The 22,096-nt window shown below is 46.5% G+C and overlaps 1 protein-coding gene across 1 annotated transcript in view; it reads left to right on the forward strand.

Moving 5' to 3' along the window:
• Nucleotides 1–22,096, forward strand: part of LOC140388578 (inactive dipeptidyl peptidase 10-like) — a 1,987,526-nt gene that overhangs the window by 1,791,476 nt on the left and 173,954 nt on the right. Inside the window, exons 10-12 of the mRNA XM_072473003.1 lie at nt 10,704–10,801; nt 12,257–12,380; nt 18,669–18,707. Coding sequence (XP_072329104.1) covers nt 10,704–10,801; nt 12,257–12,380; nt 18,669–18,707 — 261 coding nt within the window. The remainder of the gene's footprint in view (nt 1–10,703; nt 10,802–12,256; nt 12,381–18,668; nt 18,708–22,096) is intronic.

Genomic DNA, 22,096 nt, shown 5'->3' on the forward strand with positions numbered 1-22,096 from the left:
ATTTGCCCACCTTAATCAATTTTCAGGCAGCCGTTTAAGTGAGCGTCCAACACTCCTGCTCAAAACAGGTGGGAGACTCTTCACATATTCAAGTTGGGGTCCTACACCTGCTGTAGAACTCCCAGTTGTCTTTCAAAGAGGGACGGAAGGACCATAATGCATCCCGTATGTCAGTCCCAGTTCTCCAGAGCTGAGGCCTAAATGACGATTGTTAAAGGACATTCCAAAAAGATAAGAATTTGCAGAATTTTCCTTGAAAGATTTTTGTAAGTCCGGAAGAGGCAGGTCTCTCGTCCTCCAAGAAACATCATTCACGCTTTAATTTTCGAGCAACCAGTAATTGTAGTGAAAATCCATTCTTTGTGCAGCCTTACTAATTCTTCACAACGTCCACCCCTTTAGTGGTTGTGCTGTGCCCTTTCAAACCTTGGTGTTTCCAGAGAGATTTGAATGCGTGAGGCTTCTGTGTTACAGAGCCTTTTTTACAATAATGGTGCTGCTTGTCTCAGAGTAGCCGTGTCCCAAGAGAGATTTGATGCAAGCTGCATTTCCCATGTCTTGAATCCAAGAAAAAAAGAAAGACTACTGAATAGTGGCTGTAAAATGTAGATCGGTTTGAACAGACTTGTCAGACGACAGTGAAGAGTTAATGGCAGATTGTACTGCAGCTTTCTGTACTGAACTGGTAGATTTGTAACTTAGTCCATTATTCATGAATACAAGGTGTTATTAAAATGACATTATTGTATGTTAGCAACCAGGTCAGTGGAAGTTTAGCATAGGAGATTTAAATAGCAATTAACTTCAACTTTAAATGATGTTACCAGAAAACAATTTTGTGTACTAGTCATCATTCACCACCTAGTGGTGGACTCCAATGATTGCAGGATTCTGGAGAAGGAATGAAGTTAACCGAGCCATTTTGGAGCAACAATATAAATCTATAATTAAAATCTGGATTCCAGTCATTCAAAAGTGCAAAATATCAGGGCGGCACGTGGCACAGTGGTTAGCACTGCTGCCTATGGTGCTGAGGACCCAGGTTCGAATCTCAGCCCTGGGTCACTGTTCATGTGGAGTTTGCACATTCTCCCCGTGTCAGCATGGGTTTCACCCCCACAACCCAAAGATGTGCAGGTTAGGTGGATTTGCCATGCTAAATTGCCCCTTAATTGAAAAAAAATAATAATTGGGTACTCTACATTTATCGAGAAAAAAAGGTGAAGGATATCTCTTAAATAGAATTCCTGCAGTGCAGAAGGAGGCCATTCGGCCCATCAAGTCTGCACCAACCATCTGAAAGAGCACCGTACCCAGGACCACTCCCCTGCCCTATCCTCGTAACTCCATAACCCCACCTAACCTGCACATCCTTGGACGCCAAGGTGCAGTTTAGTATGGCAAATCCACCTAACCTGCACATTTTTGGAATATACAGACTATTGGAATATACAGACTATTTCCAAGGCACATGCACCAATTTAACAGCATACTAATTGGCTGTTGGATTTCCTGCTAATCACTGACAGAATGATTCAATCCATGTGGCCTAATGAGATCAGAATCATTAAACTTCATTGAAAACAGCTAGTGTTAAGGGCATAGGGAATCAAAACAAAACAGCCTCACATTAAGATAAAACAAAATATGAATAAATTGCCCGGTTCACAGTATAACTGTAATGAAAGCAGATATCCTGGCATGATTTCAAGACAGTAAACTTGGCGTTCAGGCAATCATTACAAGCTGCAGTGCTGGAATTGGTCATAATGTCCCAGGGGTTCTTCAATTTGATTAACTCCTTGTAATCACTCCCAAGTATCCATTAATCTCTATATTGTTTCATGTGTGTAATGGATGCAGTCTATCAACTCGGGAATTATATAATGTGTCGAACAAAATAAATTATTTAAACTCCCAAAAACATAGTGCAGGTCAGATGTGTGAGGCCACTATGTTTTCCTATTTTATTTGCATTGCTTCATTTGTCGTACAAGCATGAAATCCTATTGCTGAGTCACATGAGAGTGATACACGGAGTGACCCTGATGGCTCACTCACTGGACATGAACCCAGTCAGCGTTAATAGTGGAGAGTTATGTTGATTTCCTGGGGACAGGCTAACCTGTGGATCGCACAGGCAGCAGGTTTCTTGAACTATATCTATGCAAAATCCTGCATGGGCCATGCAGGTAACAAAACACTGCACTCTCTGCCCATGATGATTCAGTGTCTCAGCACTGCTACACACATACATTTCTATCCACCATATTTACTATTTAGAGCCTCTTATTGTCAGACAGGGCAAAGGTTTCCTCATTTTCAGAGGTATGTGCAGCTCAAACAAGGTGTGAAGTGAAAAAAAGGCTTTAATCTCTCTCTTGTAACTCCAGCAATCTCCTTTGAAAGTTTCCTCGGTCTGCAAGCTCCAAAACAAAGCACTTTTCCACTACTGGCTCTTTTATTTTGTTCTAAGTTACGCATGGTGCTGTGGGAATGCAGTTCATGGGGTCTGGGGGCCTCCACTCCTGTTGCTTTTCTCCTGGGCGGATCTCATGGAACTATACTGAAGGTGAACAGGGCTGTTCTTCTTGGTGCTTGTGTCCCTCAGCATCATTAAAACGGATTATCTGCTCATTATCTCATTACTGTTTGGGAAGCCTTGCCTCACACAAGTTGCTGTGTTTCTTTATATTACAAATGACTAGATTTCAAAAAGAATTCATTGGCTGTGAAGCGCTTTGGACTATCCTGAGATCATCCAACATAAATGCAAGTTCTTTCCAGATAATGAGTTCCCAGCAGCATTGCAGCCACACATGTAGAAGACCTCAGATCAGGCGCGAAGATTAAAACAGCGTAACAGGACAGAAAGCTGACAGAAATGGATCCCATCCCAGAACTACCCACCAAATTACCTGTACACTGATTCTAATCCAAACACTCATCAAAAGCTGTGTGCAAATTGGGGGTCTGTATTCTTAAATTACCCTAAAATGACCTGAAGCTAGACAGAGATTGATAAAAGAAATTTCTGTAGCAACTCATCACATTACACGGGAACGTGTCAAAGCTTTCCCAAAAACAATAGAAAAGGGGCGGGCTTCTCCGACTCCCTGCCAGAACGGAGAATCGCCGGGGGGGGGGATCGTGAATCCCGCCCCGCTGGCTGCCAAATTCTCCGGCGCCGGGGATTTTGGGGGGGCGGGAATTGTGGGCCCCCCGCCGATTGGCCGCCCGTTTTAGGCCGGTCCCGCCGCCGTAAATTATAGTAGGTACTTACTGGCGGGACTTGGCTCCGCGGGTGGCCTCCGGGGTCCTCAGGGGGGGGGGGGGGGATCCGGCCCCGGGAAGTGCCTCCATGGTGGCCTGGCCCGATCGGGGCCCACCGACCCGCGGGCAGGCCTGTGCCATGCGGGCACTCTATTCCTCCGCGTCGGCTGCTGTGGACCTCCGCGATGGCCGACGCGGAGATGAACCCACCCTGCTCATGCGCTGGGGTGACGCCAGCACACGCTGGCGCTCCCGCGCATGCGTCAACTCACGGCGGTCGGTGGAGGCCCTTCGGCGCCGGTTGGCATGGCGCTGGCGCGGCGCAAACCACTCCGGCCGGTGTGGCGCACCCCGCCGATTCCCGCCCAAGATCTTTTGGAAGTATAGCAATGGTGGTTATGAAGGGAAGTTCTGGAGCCAACCTTATTTGGATTAGTCCCACAAACAATCATGAAATCATAGCAAATTTATCTGATTTTGGGGAGGGCATGAATTTTGAATACATGATTGGAAAAAATATCCTACCTTCTTGCCATAAGAGCCATGGGACTTGCCATGCACCAGAAACAGGTAAAGCTTCATCTTATTGCATATACTGCAAGCTATCAATAATTATTATTGTGTTTTTCTATTCCATTTCCAAACAAAATGAGTAACTTGAAAAATTACGGTTTAGGATGAAAATTATGGAATCACTTCTGTCTGGAATGTAAGTCATACTTTAATTATTCCACACTGCTGAGCATGAGGTTCTTCTCAAGAAGCATGGTGTGGTGTGGAGATGAACATCTTTTAGAGCTGTTAACTAGAGAAATATGTCAAAATCGGTGAGTTCTAAGACCCTGCATTTGCCATGCGGGCCACATCTTGGACAGCACTCCCGAAATGTATCTGAGTCATTTTTACAAACCTCCCAGTGACTGATTTGGAAATTATCAGGACTTCCTGCCCTGGACTAAATTCTGTAATCTACTGTTTTATACAGATTGTTTTTAACTTAAAATTGTGGCAAAGTGGCAGCCAATTTGGTACACTATGGGCGCGATTCTCCGCTCCCGCGACTAAGTGCCCACGCCGTCGTGAACGCCGTCGAGGTTCACGACGGTACGAAACGGCCCCGATCTTGACCGATTCAGGGCCCAAAAATGGGCTCGGATCGGGGCCGCAAGAAACTCGGGGGGCGTGTCACGAAAGCCGCATCGTCACCGCGCGACGCCCAAATGACGTGGCGCTGTGTCATAAATGGCGCGATCTGCGCACAGAAGGACCCGGAGTAGAAGAAAGAGGAAGAGATGGCTGAGCCCCGACGAGCCGCACCGAGGTTCAGGGACACGGACCTGGACACCCTGCTGGATGAGGTGGAGCACAGAAGGGACACCCTCTGCCCAAGACGTGGGCATCGCCAGCCATCCAGCACGGTGAGGCACAGTTGGCGTGAGGTTGGCACCGCTGTCAGTGCTGTGGGGCAGATCCCCCGGACCGGGGAGCAGTGTTGAAAGAAGCTGCACGACCTCACTCGGGCTGCCAGGGTAAGTGCCATGAGGGTGTCTCCAGGACCCCCCCCCCCCCCCGTCACGAGGGGGGGGGAAGTGCGATGGAGGGGGGGGGGCGGGGGGGGGGCGTCAGGGGGGGTTGGGGGTCAGGGGGATTGGGGCATCAGGGGGGGGTTGGAGCATCAGGGAGGTTTGGGGGGGTCAGGGTGCACAACGATGAGCCCCGGGACCCGCCCTGGAGCGATTCCATGGCGTGCTGTCTCCTGTACCAGCATAAATGTAGTTTATATCTGCACGCCCTGATGATACCCGTCTAATTGTGATGCTTTATCCAACCCCTACCCCCACCCCAGGACAAGACAGCTTACAACCAGCGTGAGCGTTTGAGAACCGGAGGGCATTCCCTTGTGCTGCACCTGCTAAATGTCCACAAGCAGAGGGCCCTGCACCTCGCTGGGGGATCCGCCTCCCGGGAGATCGCGCCATGCCAGGTCGGAGGCGCAGAAGCAAGTGAGAGAACCCTGCATGTCCTCACCCCCCCCCAACCCGTCATCGTCTCCCTCACACATTGCCCACTGCAGCCTCGATCCCCTCCCCCTCACACTCTGGCCATTGCACCCTCGCTCCCCTCCCCCCCTCACGCTGTGCACCCACCACCACCATACACCCGGGCCACCGTGTCTAACGAACCCCGAATCTTTATGTTCCCCAGGGCCAGCCGCCGAACGTCCAAGGATGTCTCGGCCAAGAGACAGAGGAACATCGCCAACGACAAGCGCACCCAGGGACGCACGCCAGAGGTTGGCAGTCGGTCGGCCAGGAGGGCCATCCTCTCAGTATGGGACGCAGGACCGGGACGCTCACACCACAGAGAGAGACAATAGTGAGGGGCACAGGACGGACATTCATGAAGAAGCACACATCACGGCCACACACTCCGTGGATTCACCTGGAGGTCAACACGACATGGCCCGCATGCAGCTTGCGCCGGGCCATGAGTGGGAGGAGAACAGACAAGACTTCCTAACGGACGATGACCTCGAGCTTGCGGCACTGCTGTCTCCCACACCATACACAATCACAGAGACACTCACCTCGGTTGGGCATATCAGTGATGAGGCTCCCGGGTCACGGTTTGGTGCACACTCTCCCTCACCCCCCCCCCCCCCCCCCACCTGCACTCTGCTCTCTCACCCCCCCCTCCCACCTGCACACTCTCCCTCACACCCCTCACACCTGCACACTCTCCCTCATCCCCCCGTTGGCTGCAGCCTTCTCGGGGAAGCCGACCCGGTCTCCAGAAGCTGCGGAACAGTCCGCTCACCTCCTCCCTGCTCAGCGTCAGCCAGCACGACTATCTGACGACTTTAAATAGCAGGTGTAAACGGCGACGGTGTGAACTGGGGTCACGCCGTCGGGACTTCGGCCCATCCGGGCCTGAGAATAGCGGGGGTGGCGGAGAATCTCCATTTTGGGTGTCTCGGGCGATTCTCCGGCCTGCGCCGCGCAGAACTCGACGGGGCCATTCTCGCTGCTTGGGTGAATCGCGGGAGGGCGTCGCAGGAAAAATGGCGCACCAGGAGATTCTCCCAACCGGCGCGGGAGCGGAGAATCGCGCCCTATATGTTCCATGAGCTGCACATGAGATGAATGACCAATCAGTCTGTTCTTTGGGGGTCTTGGCTGATGAAATTTGTGTTGTTCAGAGCACTTGTATCACTTTATGACTATGATGAGTGCAAGGAGTGTCAGTTTATTTGGAAAGCATTCAGGCAGCTGAATATCATTGAAAGCATTGTCTGTGAATAAAGGTTTAAACTGGCAACAACAACTGTTAAGTATACATGAATAAACATGAAGACATTGGTATAAATCATTTGTAAAGAGATGGAGGTAAGTAGAAAAATCACATCAACAATACTTCTTTTCCAATTTAATACCATTTTGATGGAGTATTTGTGACATGTATCTGCCCAGCACCTTTGACTGCTTTGACTAGATTAAGTCCAAGTGATAAACGACACAGTAAAATGGCCTATCATTATGAGAATCACACAGCCTTAAAGATTTCCTGAAGTCACTGTTGTTTGAAGAGGTCTGGATCAATAATTTTAGCACATTATTTCTGGCCTTTTATCTTAAGGGGATATAATGCAATTAGGAAATGTTGGATTGAAATTCAGTTTTATTAGTAGCTACTAACAAGATTCAGTTTGAAGAGCTATTTTCCATTTTGGCTTGAAAAAGACTTTTCGGTGTATTTAAGGAGACAGGATAGATGAACAATGTGCGATAACTTAGCCTTGCAGCTCGTTGGAGGTTGTTGGTCTTCTTTCAACATTGGACGGCAGTCCTCCTTGTCATGCTGCCCGCACGGACAGCCACTGCCACTGCCTCTGAGGCGGCATTGTTCACTCTGCTGCGCCTGGGCGCTGCCATGTTTGTATGTTGACTGGAAGTGAGTCAACTCCCCTTGTTAGCGGAGAGCAACTGAGGCACGAGTCAGGCAAATCAGATGGCGAGGGAGCCAGTAATGTCAAGAATCCCATGGGGGCTCCTTTTTGGCACTCGGTGCCGTTAAATACAGGCCGCGATCTCACCAATGCGGCCCTCGCGAAACTTCCCACCAAATGCGCCCAAAATTGGATTTTAACTTTGGTCCGCTAAATCGCACCCTGTATGTTTTCAAGAACAGGATACATATAGCTCTTGGGGTTAAAGGGATCAAAAGGATATGGCGGAGAAGGTGAGAACATGCATGTATCTGGCCAATTAATGTCTTTATAAATCAAAGTGAGTTGGTAGATTTCGTTAGGAAGAGTAATTGGGCCACATTCACCTTAGACAATAAGAGTCTAAGTGGGATAGAAGAGCAGACAGATTCTATGGTTCCCCCATGTGCGTGGTGTAGACATAACCCCTGGAGTGCAATCCTGAAGCAATCCATGATTTCTACCTTTACACTTTTTAGTTTCACAATAAAAACCCTGAGAAAAGTTACATATGGTCATAAGAAATAGGACCATGAGTAGGCCATTCGGCCCATCACATAGGCTCAACCATTCAATAATTCCAAAATCTGTCTAACTCGGCCTTGGTTATTTTCAATGACTCAGACTCCACTGCTTTCTGGGGAAGAGAATTCTAAAGCGTAACAACTCCATGAGAGAAGAAATTCCTCCTCATCTCTGTCTTAAATTAGCTACCCCTTATGCTGACAAAATGTCCCCTAATTCTAGATCGCCCATGAGGGAAAACATTCAGCATCAATTCTGTCAAGCCCCCTCAGAATTTTACATGTTACAATAAAATCACCTCTTATTCTTCTAAAAAATATATATTTAAAATTAGGCCCAACCTGCTCAAGTTTTCCTCATCAGGGGAGGCCATGGCGTAGTGGTATTGTCACTGGACTAGTAATCCAGAGACCCAGGGTTTGAATCCAGGACCTGGATTTGAATCCCGCCAAGGCAGGTGGTGGAATTTGAATTAAATAAAAATCTGGGGGGGCGGCACCTGGTGCAGTGGTTAGCACTGGGACTGCGGCACTGAGGACCCGGTTTGAATCCCGGCCCTGGGTCACTGTCCGTGTGGAGTTTGTACATTCTCCCCATGTATGCGTGGGTTTCACCCCCACAACCCAAAGATGTGCAGGTTAGGTGGATTGGCCAAGCTAAATTGCCCCTTAATTGGAAAAAATAATAATTGGATACTCTAAATTTTAAAAAACTAATCTGGAATGAAAAGTCTAATGACGACCATGAAACCATTGTCGATTGTTGCAAAAACCCATCTGGTTCACTAATGTTCTTCAGGGAAGGAAATCTGTGATTCCCTACCTGGTCTGGCCTACATGTGACTCCAGACCCACACCATTGTGGTTGACCCGCCGGGATGGGCAACAAGTGTTGGCCCAGCCAGTGACGCTCACATCCCATGAACGAATAAAGGAAAAGAACCTTCTCTGAACTGAATCCAATACAAGAGGAGGCCAAAACTATACACAATACTCCAGTTGCGGTCTCAAGAATGCCCGTATATTTGCAGCAAGGCCTCATTATTTTTATACTCCATCATCTGTACAATATAGGTCAATATTGCATTTGCCTGCCTAATTACTTGCTGTATCTGCATGCTCATTTTCTTATGATTCATGTACAAGAACACCTAAATCCCAATGCATTGCAGCATTCTGCAGTATCTCTCTCCTTACCTAATATTCTGTTTTTCTTTCCCAGCCTAAGTGGACAACCTCACATTATCTGACATTATACTCCATCTGCTGGTTAGCACTGCTGCCTCATGGCGCCGAGGTCGCAGGTTCGATCCTGGCTCTGGGACTGTCTGTGTGGAGTTTGCACATTCTCCCTGTGTTTGCGTGGGTTTCGCCCCCACAACTCAAAGATGTGCAGGGTAGGTGGATTGGCCACGCTAAATTGCCCCTTAATTGGAAAAAATGAATTGGGTATTCTAAATTTCAAAATAAAAAAATTATACTCCATCTGTCAGTTTTGTGCCCACTCATTCAACTTGTCTAAATCCCTTTTCAAACTCTTTGTATCCTCCTCACAACTTGCTTTCCTACCTATCTTTGTATCCTAAGGATATTTGGCTACAAACCAAGTAATTATCAGAAAGAATTGAGGCCTCATTAACAAAACCCTGCAGAACTCCACTAGTTACAGTTTGCCAACCTGAAAATGATCCATTTAAATGACTCTGTTTCCTGTTAGCCAATGCTCTATCCATGCTAATGTACTAAACCAGCACAATAAGATCTTATCTTGTGAGGTAACATTTTATGTGACAACTTATCGAACACCTTTCGGAAATCTAGATACACTGGACGGGATTCTCTCAGCCCTGGGCCGGGCCGGAGAATCCCCATGACTGGGCCACGCTGCCCCAACGTCGGCACGCGATTCTCCACAGGGCGGGTAATCGGCGCCATTGGCGCTGGCGTGGTTGGCGCACCGCCGGTCGCAGGCCGCTCTACGTGGACAGCCCACCGATTCTCGGGCCAGGATGGGCCGAGCGGCCGTCGTGGAAATGCAGAGTCCCGCCGCCGCCATCCACACCTGCTCTCAGCTGGCGGGAACTCAGAGTGGAAGGGTCAGGTGGCGGCCTGTGGGTGGGGGGGGGCGGGGGGGGCGCCTCCGATGCAGCCCGGCCCGCGATCGGGGCCCACCGATCGGCAGGCTGGCCTCTCTGGCTGGGGGACTCATTTCCTACGCGCCGGCTCCTGTAGCCCTGCGCCATGTTGCGTTGGGGCCGGCGCGTTGAAGGAAGCCACTGCGCATGCACGGATCCCGCAACGCCCAGTTCACGCCGGGATCAGCAGCTGGAGCGGCGCGATCCACTCCAGTGCCGTGCTGGCCCCCTGTAGAGGCCAGAATTAGTCCTGGGAGCGACCCTGGGAGTGGACACTCTGCCGCGAGGTGAGAGAATCCCGCCCAGTATATCTGGATGTTTCCTTTTGTCCACCCATTTGTTACATCCTCAAATATCTCCAATAAATTTGTCAATCACAATTTCCGTTTCAAAAAAAAACTCTGACGTTGCCTGGTTGGGGCATGATTTTTTAAATGTCCTGGTACTACCTTGTTAATAATGCATTTTAGCATTTACCAATGCCAGATGTTAGATTAATGTGCTTTCTGTCTCAAAGCACTGAGATGGGCCTTTTAAACATCCTGTCTCCAAACATCACAGCCCCTGGGTGCCACCAAACCTTTTACCTAGTAGACTAACCTCACCCACACTCTCCCTCCTCTCATTTCCCCCTCCCCCCCTCCCCCCATCCTTGCAGACACTTTTTCCTGTGGTGGGCTTGGAATTTTCCCAACTCCCACTACTCACCTTGAGGTTGAAAACCCAGTCTATTATGCTAACATTTGTCATTTGGCACATTTCACTAATTGTCTTATTTTTTATCAGGCAGGTCAAGTCAATCCAATAGTGAAGCTGTTTGTGGTGAACCTTTATGGACCAACACATACCCTTGAACTGATGCCACCAGAGAGCTTCAAGTCCAAGTAAGATTGGGTTGACAGTCACTCTGGTTTTATCAATTTAAAATTAATGAATTCTGGTATTCTGGTCGTATAGAGGTAGTAGAGAATAGAAAGCATGTGCATTTAAATCACAACTGAATAATAATTTTAGGATTTAGGCTCCAACCTGGAAGCTACCATCAAATGAATCTTGTTCTTCCTCACATTTCCCACTCAACTTTTGCCTGTAGCATATATTGCAATCACGAAGGTGGTGAATTCTTTTCTGTCAATGTCAGTTGTGACTGACTGTTATGTAGTTCATAAAACAGAAACTACATTCAACTAATGCATTTTAGCCCCTTCCCCAACTGTGCAAGGAAGTACACGGCACCATTAAAGCTCATGCCTTCCTGGTAACTGAGCTGGGAAACAAATGGAGAGGAATCTCAAGCGCAGCTCTGCCCCTCTGTGGTGCAGTGGATCAGTGCAGCAGTCTGCTGCACTAACAGGCTACAATGTCTGCCTACATCAGGTGAGAATTTTGAGAATATCAACCACCATCAACATAACTTCCATCATTCCCGTTGATGGGAAAATTAACAAAGTCCTATTCTTCTTCTGCAAACATGATAAAGTTTCAACTGTGCATTGCAACTTCACACAAGTTGCACTTTTATAACTGGCAAGCCCTGACAAGTGATAGTGGAGTAGGTGATCCTTTCCATCACTGCATCCAACAGAGTTGATGTAATAATACCTGTCAGTCAATCACGAGGACATAGTGCAAGTTTCAACTGCCAAGATTAATCTGCTTTGCAGCTCCAGGAAACTAGACAGCAGTGTGTGCTAGCTGTGAGGGATAAAAGGAAAATCAAAATCTCCATTGATGGCTGAATTGACTCTGGCCTCACTGTCTAGGCTCACAATTAGAGTGGCACAGATGCCAGGCTCCTTGATGTCTTGCCAATAAGTCAGCCTAGACAGCGAGGCCAAAGTTACTGCTCTGAACTCAGCAGCCTACAATTTTTCCCATTCATTTTAATAAAACCTTAGGGTGGTGAATTCTACTGTGAATGGTTTCTTTCAATGACATTATTTCTTGTTTCAATACTATTCAGTACTATTGATTAATACGTCATCTGGTGGGTCGGCTAGACCCAGTTTATACCCACAAGCTGTAAACAGAGCCCATGTCAAAAAGTCAATTGAATGTCTGTTATTAGTGATTAGTTATATCAAAATAGAGATGTACAACAGTCTTCACAATGAGAAGGTTAGCATGCTGTAAATCAGTATGGAAGAAATAAATCTAAAAATCAAACTTGATAGTTTATTTCTAATGAAGGTTGTTGCATATATTTGCTTGATTTTGGCTCTTCGTTATTTGAGAATCAAATTTGTTAGATGTGTTTTATAGCACCGCATTTAAAAATATGTGTAGTTTTATTAAATATTTATTAAATCAATTCTGAGATTGCATTTCTTTTCAATAAGGGAATATTATATCACAATGGTAAAGTGGGTCAGCAGCACAAAGACTGTCGTAAACTGGCTGAACAGACCGCAAAATGTCTCCATTCTTACCACATGCGAAATTACAACTGGGGCTTGTTCTAAGGTAGGTCATTCTGCTCAGCTGAGGTGTTTTCATGAACTGTGATGCTATTGAATGCTGCTAAATGCAGAGATCATTTGCCACAAGACTTCTGATTAATTAATACATTTGAAACTAATTGAAGTTGATCGCATCTGCCAATGAATGATTTCCAATCCCACAGGTAAATTGAGTTCACCCTTATCTTTATCAAGCTTTCTCTTTTACCTGACAAAATACTCCAGAGCTGGCTAACTGCTGCAGTTTGGCATTTCCAACCAAGTCACAATTACTAATGTAATTATTTTAACATGGTCGCATACCCCTAATCTTCTCTAATCTGGTGTTTGAATTAGTTATGTATGCTGACTGAGCGAATCTTCTTCATTAGACACGGTAAGGTAACATAGTGGTTAGCACTGTTGCTTCACAGCGCCAGGGTCCCCGGTTCGATTCCCAGTTTGGGTCAATGACTGTGCGGAGTCTGCACATTCTCCCCGTGTCTGCGTGGGTTGCCTCCTGGTGCTTGTTTCCTCCCACAAGTCCCGAAAGATTTGCTTGTTAGGTGAATTGGACATTCTGAATTCTCCCTCAGTATACCCGAACAGGCACCAGAGTGTGACGACTAGGGGATTTTCACAGTACCTTTTGAGGGGAGGCAGTGGCGTAGTGGTATAGTCACTGGACTAATAATCCAGAGACCCAGAGTACTCAGGGGTCCCAGGTTCAAATCCTGCCACTGCAGGTGGCGAAATTTGAATTCAATAAAAATCTGGAATTGAAAGTCTAGTGATGACAATGAAAGCATTGTCGATTGTCCTAAATACCTGTCTGGGTTCAGTAATGTCCTTTAGTAAAGGAAATCTGCCATCCTTACCTGGTCTGGCCTACAAGTGACTCCAGATCCACCGCAATGTGGTTGACTTTTAAACGCCCCTCAAGGAATGGGCAATAAATGCTGGCCCAGCTAGCGACGCCCACATCCTATTAATGAATTTTTAAAAACACAAACTAAAAAGGGCTCATTTTGCTCACCATTGCTCCCAGAAACATCCATTTCTCCAACACGATAGGTTTGCTGCTTCTCTTGCCTCTTTTACTCTGTGCCAGATTGTGGAGATTTCTCAATGGGGACAGTGGAAGAAAAGCTGCGTCTGCATTTGGGATAAGCACAATGATATTTTCCTGCATTCCATCTCATTTTCCTGGGTGACCATGAGCACAGAGGTGTCCAGATAAATGTGTCCTCAATGGATTGACAAGGATCTGGGGGTGGGGAGAGGGGGTGGAGTGGAGGCCAAAAATATAAAGTTGAGTAAGATAGCCAAAATTTATACCCTCGCAACCCATCTTTTGGATGCCTGCAGTCAAAGATTTCGGCTTTTTTTTAAATGTTTTTTATTGGGTTTTTTGTACATGGTATAGTTACAGGCATATGCAAAGAGAAACCAAAAAGAGATAACAAAAACAAAAACACTACATAAATTAAAAAACACATAAATAAAAAAACAAGGAGTGGGGAAGTAAAAACTGGGGAAGTGTATATACATAGAAGCAACGGAGGGACAATTACATTATATATGACTTTGGGGGCGGGGGGGTGCTTTCTCCCTCCACCCTTCTTTTCTTCTGGTTTTTTAAAAAAGAAAATACATACAGCCCAAGCAAAAGAAACAAAACTGGGTGGAAAGGGTGCCTGAGCGGCGCCCCTGACGTTGCTTGCTTCTCCCGGTCAGTTGTTGCTGTTGTTGTGAGTTTGCCTCCGCCTCGGCTGTCTGTCGTTCCTTCCTCCTGTACTTTCTTATTCTCTGGTGCCCTGCTGTGTTCATTGTGGTCATTGTTGTTTCCCGTGCTCTCCTTCCAGTTTGTGTTCCCTCGTCTTTCCTCCTCTCTGGCTCCCCTCTATTATTCTTTGCCCCCTGTCCTTCCTTCTTTCCTGCCCTCCCCTTCCCCCCCTTCACTGCCCTCCCCGCCACTCCTTCCCCTCTCTCTCTCTGCAGCTCCCCTTTCTTTTCTGTTGTGTTTGGCTACCCCCTCTTGCACTGTCCCCACCCCCCGTGTCCTCCCTCCCTTCCTTCTCTTTTCTCATGTCTTGGCTACTTTCCCTGGCTCTTGGCTACTTGATTATTTACAGGTCCCGGGACAGTTGGGTGAATGGCTCCCATGTTCTGAAGAAGCTATCTCCCGACCCCCGGATGGCGAATTTGATTTTCTCCATTTGGAGAAATTCCGATAGGTCAGACAGCCAGTCTGCGGCTTTGTCTGATGCTGCTGGCCGCCAGACGAGCAGGATTCTACGGCGGGCGATCAGGGAGGAAAAGGCAAGGATCTCCACCCTCCTCCCCATGAAGACATCTGGCTGGTCTGATACCCCGAAGACCGCCACTTTGGACATTGCCTCGAAGAAAGCTGTCCAGTACCCAGCAAGTCTGGGGCAAGACCAGAACGTGTGGGCGTGGTTGGCCGGGCCTCCTTGGCACATTTTGGCCTGGACTTTTAACTGAGTCAGAACTCGTTCAATCACCCGGAGTTAAAATAATAATAATCTTTATTGTTGTCCCAAGTAGGCTTCCATTAACGCTGCAATGAAGTTACTGTGAAAATCCTCTCATCGCCACACTCCGGTGCCTGTTCAGTACGCAGAGAGAGAATTCAGAATGTCCAATTCACCTAACAGCACATCTTTCGGAACTTGTGGGAGGAAACCAGAGCACCCGGAGGAAACCCACGCAGAGACAGGGAGAACGTGCAGACCATGCAGACAGTGACCCAAGCTGGGAATTAAACCTGGGACCCTGGCGCTGTGCAGCAACAGTGCGGAGTCTGCACGTTCTTCCCGTGTCTGTGTGGGTTTCCTTCGAGTGCTTCTGTTTCTTGACCCACAAGTCCCCAAAGATGTGCTTATTAGGTGAATTAGACATTCTGAATTCTCCCTCTGTGTACCCGAACAGGCGCCGTAGTGTGGCAACTAGGGGATTTTCACAGTAACTTCATTGCAGTATTAATGCAAGCCTACTTGTGACACTAATAAAGATTATTATTAGGTTCAGCTTTTCCTTTGGTTAGGGAAGTAATGGGTCGCGATCTAACTGAAAAGTTTCAAAGTGTGGTAGCGAGAAGGAAATGCCGGGTGTTTCCCAATAGCCGATCCGGTGAGGCCTTCACCGGTATCTAACGATAATTAAGGCACTTAATCATGCCCCACAGACTTTACACTGCAAATGACGCGTGTCGCGACAGAAGCTGGGCGTACCTTGTACGATGGGTTTCAAGATGCCCTCAATGTAGCCAGACAGGTTCTCACACAGGGTCCCATTGCCTGAAACGATAGGGCGGCCTGGTGTGTTGGTCTTGTGTATTTTCGGGAGGCAGTAGAGATCTCCAATGCAGGGAGTACGTGCAATGAGAGCACGTAGGGTGCTCTGAAGGTCTGGATCCAAGGTTTTGATCAGTCTGTTGAGTTGGCGGATGTGTGCCTTGGTCGGATCTGCGGGTAACTGTCTGTAGTGTTCCTGATTGTTGAGTTGTCGGTATACTTCTTTGCAGTAGTCCGTTCTGTTCAGTATGACGGTGGCCCCTCCTTTGTCTGCTGGTTTGATGACGATGTTGCGGTTGGTCTTGAGAGCGCGGATGGCGTTGCGTGGTGCTTGGGTGACGTTCGGGGCTGTCTTGTGTTCCCTTCCAGTCGGGGAACACTTCAGCAGTCAAGGGCATTCAGCCTCTGATCTCCAGGTAAGCGTTCTCCAGGGCGGCCTTCAGGACGCGCGACAACGCAGAATCGCCGAGCAGAAACTTATAGCCAACTTCCGCACACATGAGTGCGGCCTCAACCGGGACCTGGGATTCATGTCACATTACATTCATCCCCCACCATCTGGCCTGGACTTGCAAAATCCTACCAACTGTCCTGGCTTGAGACAATTCACACCTCTTTAACCTGGGGTTACCCCTATCTCTGGATCTGTAAACACTTAATTAACTGCAAATGCTCGCATTCTAAGCATTTTCTTGCATCTTTGAATTTGTCTATATATATGTTTCTGGAACATACCTCTTCATTCACCTGAGGAAGGAGCAGTGTTCCAAAAGCTAGTGTTTGAAACAAACCTGTTGGACTTTAACCTGGTGTTGTAAGACTTCTTACTATGACACTCACAGGAAACATGAACTGAACCAGGTGCTGGTTCCCTCCCCGGTCCACACATACACCCTCTGGTCGAGGGGATTATCCCAGTGCTGAGGCCCAGCCATTGGGTGTTCGAATGTTGACTGCTGCCTCTGTGGTGTTGATACCTTCGGAGTTCAGGACAAGTGTCCAGGCCTCACAGCCTGATTGGGATGCTGAGCAATAACAATCGCCTGCATCATGGCACCTACGGTGATCCACTTGGGAGCTGTGAGGTGCTCAGATTACAAGAATTTCCAATTCCCAATTAGCATAAGCATTCAGCTGTGGCACCAGCGGCACAAGCTGGAGCTGCTCCTGTTATGGGTATACATAATCCGAGGGGTGGCATGATGGAACCGTGGGCATCTAGCCCCCCTCCCCCCCCCCCCCCCCACCCCCACCGCAGTACAGGCCAAACAATGGCCAAAGTGCTTTCTAATAACCTCCCTTCATGCTGTGTGACTTTGAAGTGGTTAGCTCGAAACTGACAGCACTTAACTCTGTTTGAAGTGGTCCAGGAGCAGTCAATCAAAGTTTCATATGTATAAACATTGCCATTAGACCACTTCAGAATTACTCAACCATAAAGGATTTGGAATGGAACAATGTTGACAGCTGAAGAGTGTGGAAGCTGTCAGACCTAGCAGAGTAAAATCAATATCAAAGAGAAATTAAAGAATGGCTTGCAGATCAAAGATCTGAGAGAGTTTAAACCCAGCTGACTGGCTTTCTCTTTCCAGAAATTGACAGGTACTTCTTCTTGTGCCTGAACCAGCAGGTGTATTGCTCAGGTGAGTTTATAGCAGAGTTTTTTTCACTGCCTCTGTTGGGACTACTCTCTAACTTCCAGACAAGAGTCTCTCTTCTGGGGGGGCTTACTGACAGGTGTGTCTTTGCTAGGGGACTTCCAGACAAGTGTCTCTCTTCTGCTGGGCTTCCTAATAGGGGTCACTTTTCTCGGGGTCTGTGGGCTGATCTTCTTATTTAGGTGGTCCCTATGGGGGTCTCTTTATTTAGGGGGTCTCTGGAGGGAGGTTTCTTATTCATGGGGTCTCTCACGGCATTTCCTTATTTAGGGGGGAGTGGTGGGGTGGGTCTGGTGGGGGGTTGGATAGGTCTTGCATCGTGGGGAGACGGTGGCCCTTGGATGAACTTTGGAGGCAACTCCCTTAAAGAGTTGCCTCCTTGCTCACCACGAGATCCACTTCATCAGAGCCACACTTGTCAGGACCAATGGTAATTCTCGTCCATGTGATTCCTGGCCCAGAGGACCGGAGGATCACGCGGGCCCAGAGAATGTGGTACCCGACCTGTTAAGTGGATGAAAATGGGTCTTAATGACCCATTCGCGTCCTCCCATTGGCGCGAGGCACGAATGCTGGAGCATTGAAAACGGATTGGCGCCCGGCACCGATCCCGTTTTCTTCACAACGCTTGATTCCCCGCCTCATTGGTAACTCTGCTACCGACGGCATGAGGCGGAGAATTCAGCACAAATTTAACAAAGTATATTAATTGGTCAAATATACTAAATCATATTTATATCTTCTGGCACTGCCAAAGCAGAATTCATGCCTCCCACTGAACATTTTTATTACTACATTGCATTTTTATCAGCATCGAGGATGGAGATTGCTACCAAACTACTGCCAATGCTACATTTGCTCACCTGCCAGGTAGTAACCTCAGCTCCTCATCCTTTCACAATGCTCGCAGCTACTGCTGTCACTACTCAATATGGCTCAGATCAAGAAAACTTAGCATAAAACCATTCTTTGATTTGGTGTTCCATTTTTGCCACAGTCTCATGAACCATCAATCATATTAAAAATGGATTCATGATCTGGACAGCCTCCAAATTGTCACTGAAGCCTGTATGACAATGTTTAAGTGCTTGATGCAGTGAACAAGCCTTATCCAAACTGTTAATATACAATATCCTTGTAAATTATGTGTGGTTACTCGTGTTTTCAGTGTGAAATGTCCCTCCTTTGCTGTTTAAACCAAAGGTGTAAATATATGCACATTTTTATTCAGTATTTTCCAAGACTCAGTGACTGATATTGAAATAAATTCTTTCAGATAGATGGTTGTTGTGTTTTTCATGCATTTTCATTCTGTTCCTCTTTTTATGAACATTTTAGAAACATGAGACAGTGTCTGAACTTTGGCTTTCTAAACAGGTAAGAAAAATTACTGCCAGAAATGAATTCATCATGTGAACCAATTCATCAAATTGATATTCAAAATATATATATAAAGTGCCCAGTAATGCAATACAAGACAATAACGCAGCTGTAATGAAAACAGAGGATGCTGGAAATACTCATACAAGATTTGTGGAGGGAGGTACAGAGGTCAATGACCTTTTGTTAGAACTGAAAAAAGTTAGAGATGCAACTGGGTTTGGGCAAGGGCAGAGGCAGTGAATGGGGGATGGGGTGGGGGAAGAATAAAAGGGAAAGTCTGTGCTAGGGTGAAAGTCCCGAGAGATTAAATGACAAAATGTATGGTAATGAGACAAATGATGAAACCAATGATTGGAGAAAGAGTAAATGGGAAATAGCAGAATCATTAGAAATAGCTGCCGCCCAAAAACATGAGGGGAGAGGTAATGATCTGAATATGTTGAACTCATTGTTTGTTAGTCCAGAAGGCTTTAAAGTGCCTGATGAGGTGCTGTTCCTCAACCTTACACTGGGCCTCATTGGAAAAGTGTGGGAGGCCAAGAACAGAGATGTTAGGGGGGTGGGGTGAATCGAACTGAAATGGCAGGCAATTGAAAGTTCAGGGTCACCCGCAGTTAGCATAGTTATACCTTGCTTATCGGAACATAGGAATTACAAAACAGGAATTGCAATACAACAAAAGACCAAGGTGCACCAAGTTTACCTTCTACCATCCTATAGTCACGTGATATAATGATAATGGAGTAGTTGACCAATACTAGCAATCAATCTTTATCAATGAATCTACAACAGATGCAAAATAGATCGAGAAAAACACCCAGGCAATCTTCCAGTTTCTGTTCCTCAAAAAATTTAAACTGAGATTAAGCCTCACCTGCCTTCCACGCAGACAATTATGAAGTTAGTGCTTAACTCCCCTTACAATGCAGGTCTGTCTAACTGTCATTAATTTTGGTTAACGTCTTTCAGTGAGCTGCAAACCACATGAGGTGCAAACTGCAACTAAAAAGCTCCCGTTTATCATCATAGAATCTCTACAATGCAGAAGGAGGCCATTTGACTCATCGAGCCTGCACCGACCCTTTTGAATGAGCCGACCATTTACACTCCCCTGTCCACCCCGCCTTATCCCCGTAACCCCATAGCCGAACCTGTACATCATCAAGGGGTTATTTAGCTTGACCAATCAACCTAACTTGAACTGTGGAAGGGAGCGGGAGCACCCGGAAGAAACCCACGCAGACACGGGGAGAACGTGCAAACACCACACAGCCAGTGACCCAAGGCGGGAATTGAATCCCAGTCTGTGGCGCTGTGAGACAGTAGTGCTAACCACTTTGCCTCTCCCTGCAAACATTCAGGTAAATTGAAAATAGAGGGCTTTCCTAAGCTCCCCCATCTCCATGATGAGGTAACCTGTTCTGAGTTATACTCAAGCTGACCTCCAAATCAATTATCCCTCATTTACAATTTCACCAGCTGATCCCTCCTACCTTTTTACAACTTAATTTCTTCTATTGTGACTCTATTAAACAAACATGGATAACATTCTAGGGGGCAGCACGGTGGCACAGTGGTTGCACTGCCGCTTCACAGTGCCAGGGGCCCGGGTTCAATTCCGGCCTTGGGTGACTGTCTGTGGAGTTTGCACATTCTCACCTGTTTGCGTGCATTTCCTCCGGGTGCTCCAGCTCCCTCCTACAGTCCAAAGGTGTGCCGGTTAGGTGGATTGACCATGATAAATTGCCCCTTAGTGTCCAGGGATGTACAGGTTAAATTATGGGATTACAGGTACAGGATGAAGTGAATCGGTGCAGATTTGTTGGGCCGAATGGCCTCCTTCTGCACTGTAGGGATTCTATGAGATTCTGAACTGCCATTTCTTTAGGCATTCTGGCAATCTCTAAAGCCCAGCACTTTAATTATCTTACCTTTACAACAAAAACCTTCCCAGAACTAAACGTTATTCCTAAAATATTAACATGAACCATGAACTAGATGCTTGCAAAATCTGATTGCACTTGGACCTGACAATTGAGTGAATCTTTCATGTCTATTCCAGTTCCTGAGATTCACTTCTGTTTGCCTATGTAATTCCTAACAAGCACCAACTTTCCTGGGGACTGTTTCGGTTTGGTGAACCCTGCTTTGCTTATCTCGATCACATAGACATTTGTACAAGGAATTATTATATTGGTTGTGAACTATGCTTTAAAAAAACTGTTTCACAAATTTCCTTTCTGGAAAACACTAATTGAATGTTTTAGAAAGATTAATGCCACATTCCAGGAACTTGAAATCACACTCAAAGGTGGCTTCACATTTGTATCACTGGATCTTCTACATTCCTACATTACTGGACTACAAGCAGTTCAGGAAGGTGACTTACCGCCACCTTGTGAAGGACAATTAGGGATGGCTAATGAAAGCTGGACTAGCCAGTGAAGTCCACATCCCGTAAATGAATTTTTAAAAAGAGCCTATCTGTTAGTAAGAGCCCATTGACAATTACTTTAGGGAAATGTGAATGAACCATATTTCCTGTCCCTATACACAAGACACCTGGGTGCTCAACGGGTGGAGACAAGCTAACATTAACTGTAATCACTTCAAACAAAAGACCCTGGCTGAGAGAGGAATTTGCAGCTCTAATCTAATCAAGTTACCGCTGGAATTCATTAGCCATAACCATATTTGAATCACTGGGCATTTGGAGAGAGGGTCACATGACAAGCAGACAAAGTCTTTGCGTGTGTCAGCACATGAGGCATTAACGAACTGCGTTCCCTATTCTCTCTCTCTCTCTCTCTCTCTCTCCAGATAACTTGAAAGTTTTTAACCCTGTCTGCTACTTTTTGAACAGAAATTTTTAAAAAGAACTTAACCCCTCAGCTGTTTACTTCAAAAGAACTGATAAATTGTCTGTCTACATCTTAAACTGCCTCACCGCAACCCAGAATGACGACTGGGTTTAGCCTGAAGCCAGTCAACTGGCCAGCATTAAATAGTGATCTATCCTTTTAACTTTATTGGAAGTTGAATGACTTAAACATTCTCCCTGTAATCAATATATCTTTGTGTAAACCTCAAGAGTGTGTGTCTGTGGGTGTGTGAAGATCGGACCATTTATATTATTTTTATTAGACCAGGTTAACTACAATGAATACTATTCTTTTTTGTTTTTTAATACTCAGTGAAACCGCTCTATTTGTGTCTTTTATATTCACAGTATGTAAACAGTTAAACATTCACTGAATTAGCAAGTATGTCCTTTAAAAAAAAAAGAGCCTTTTGCAGTCAAATGAGAAGCGGGAAAATATGGGAGCTATTCAACCCTTCCTCACCTGGTCATACCAGTATTGAATTTCAATGTTTGGATACAT

The sequence above is a fragment of the Scyliorhinus torazame genome, chromosome 2 (genome assembly GCF_047496885.1).
Source record: "Scyliorhinus torazame isolate Kashiwa2021f chromosome 2, sScyTor2.1, whole genome shotgun sequence".
In the NCBI taxonomy this organism is placed as follows: Eukaryota; Metazoa; Chordata; class Chondrichthyes; order Carcharhiniformes; family Scyliorhinidae; genus Scyliorhinus; species Scyliorhinus torazame.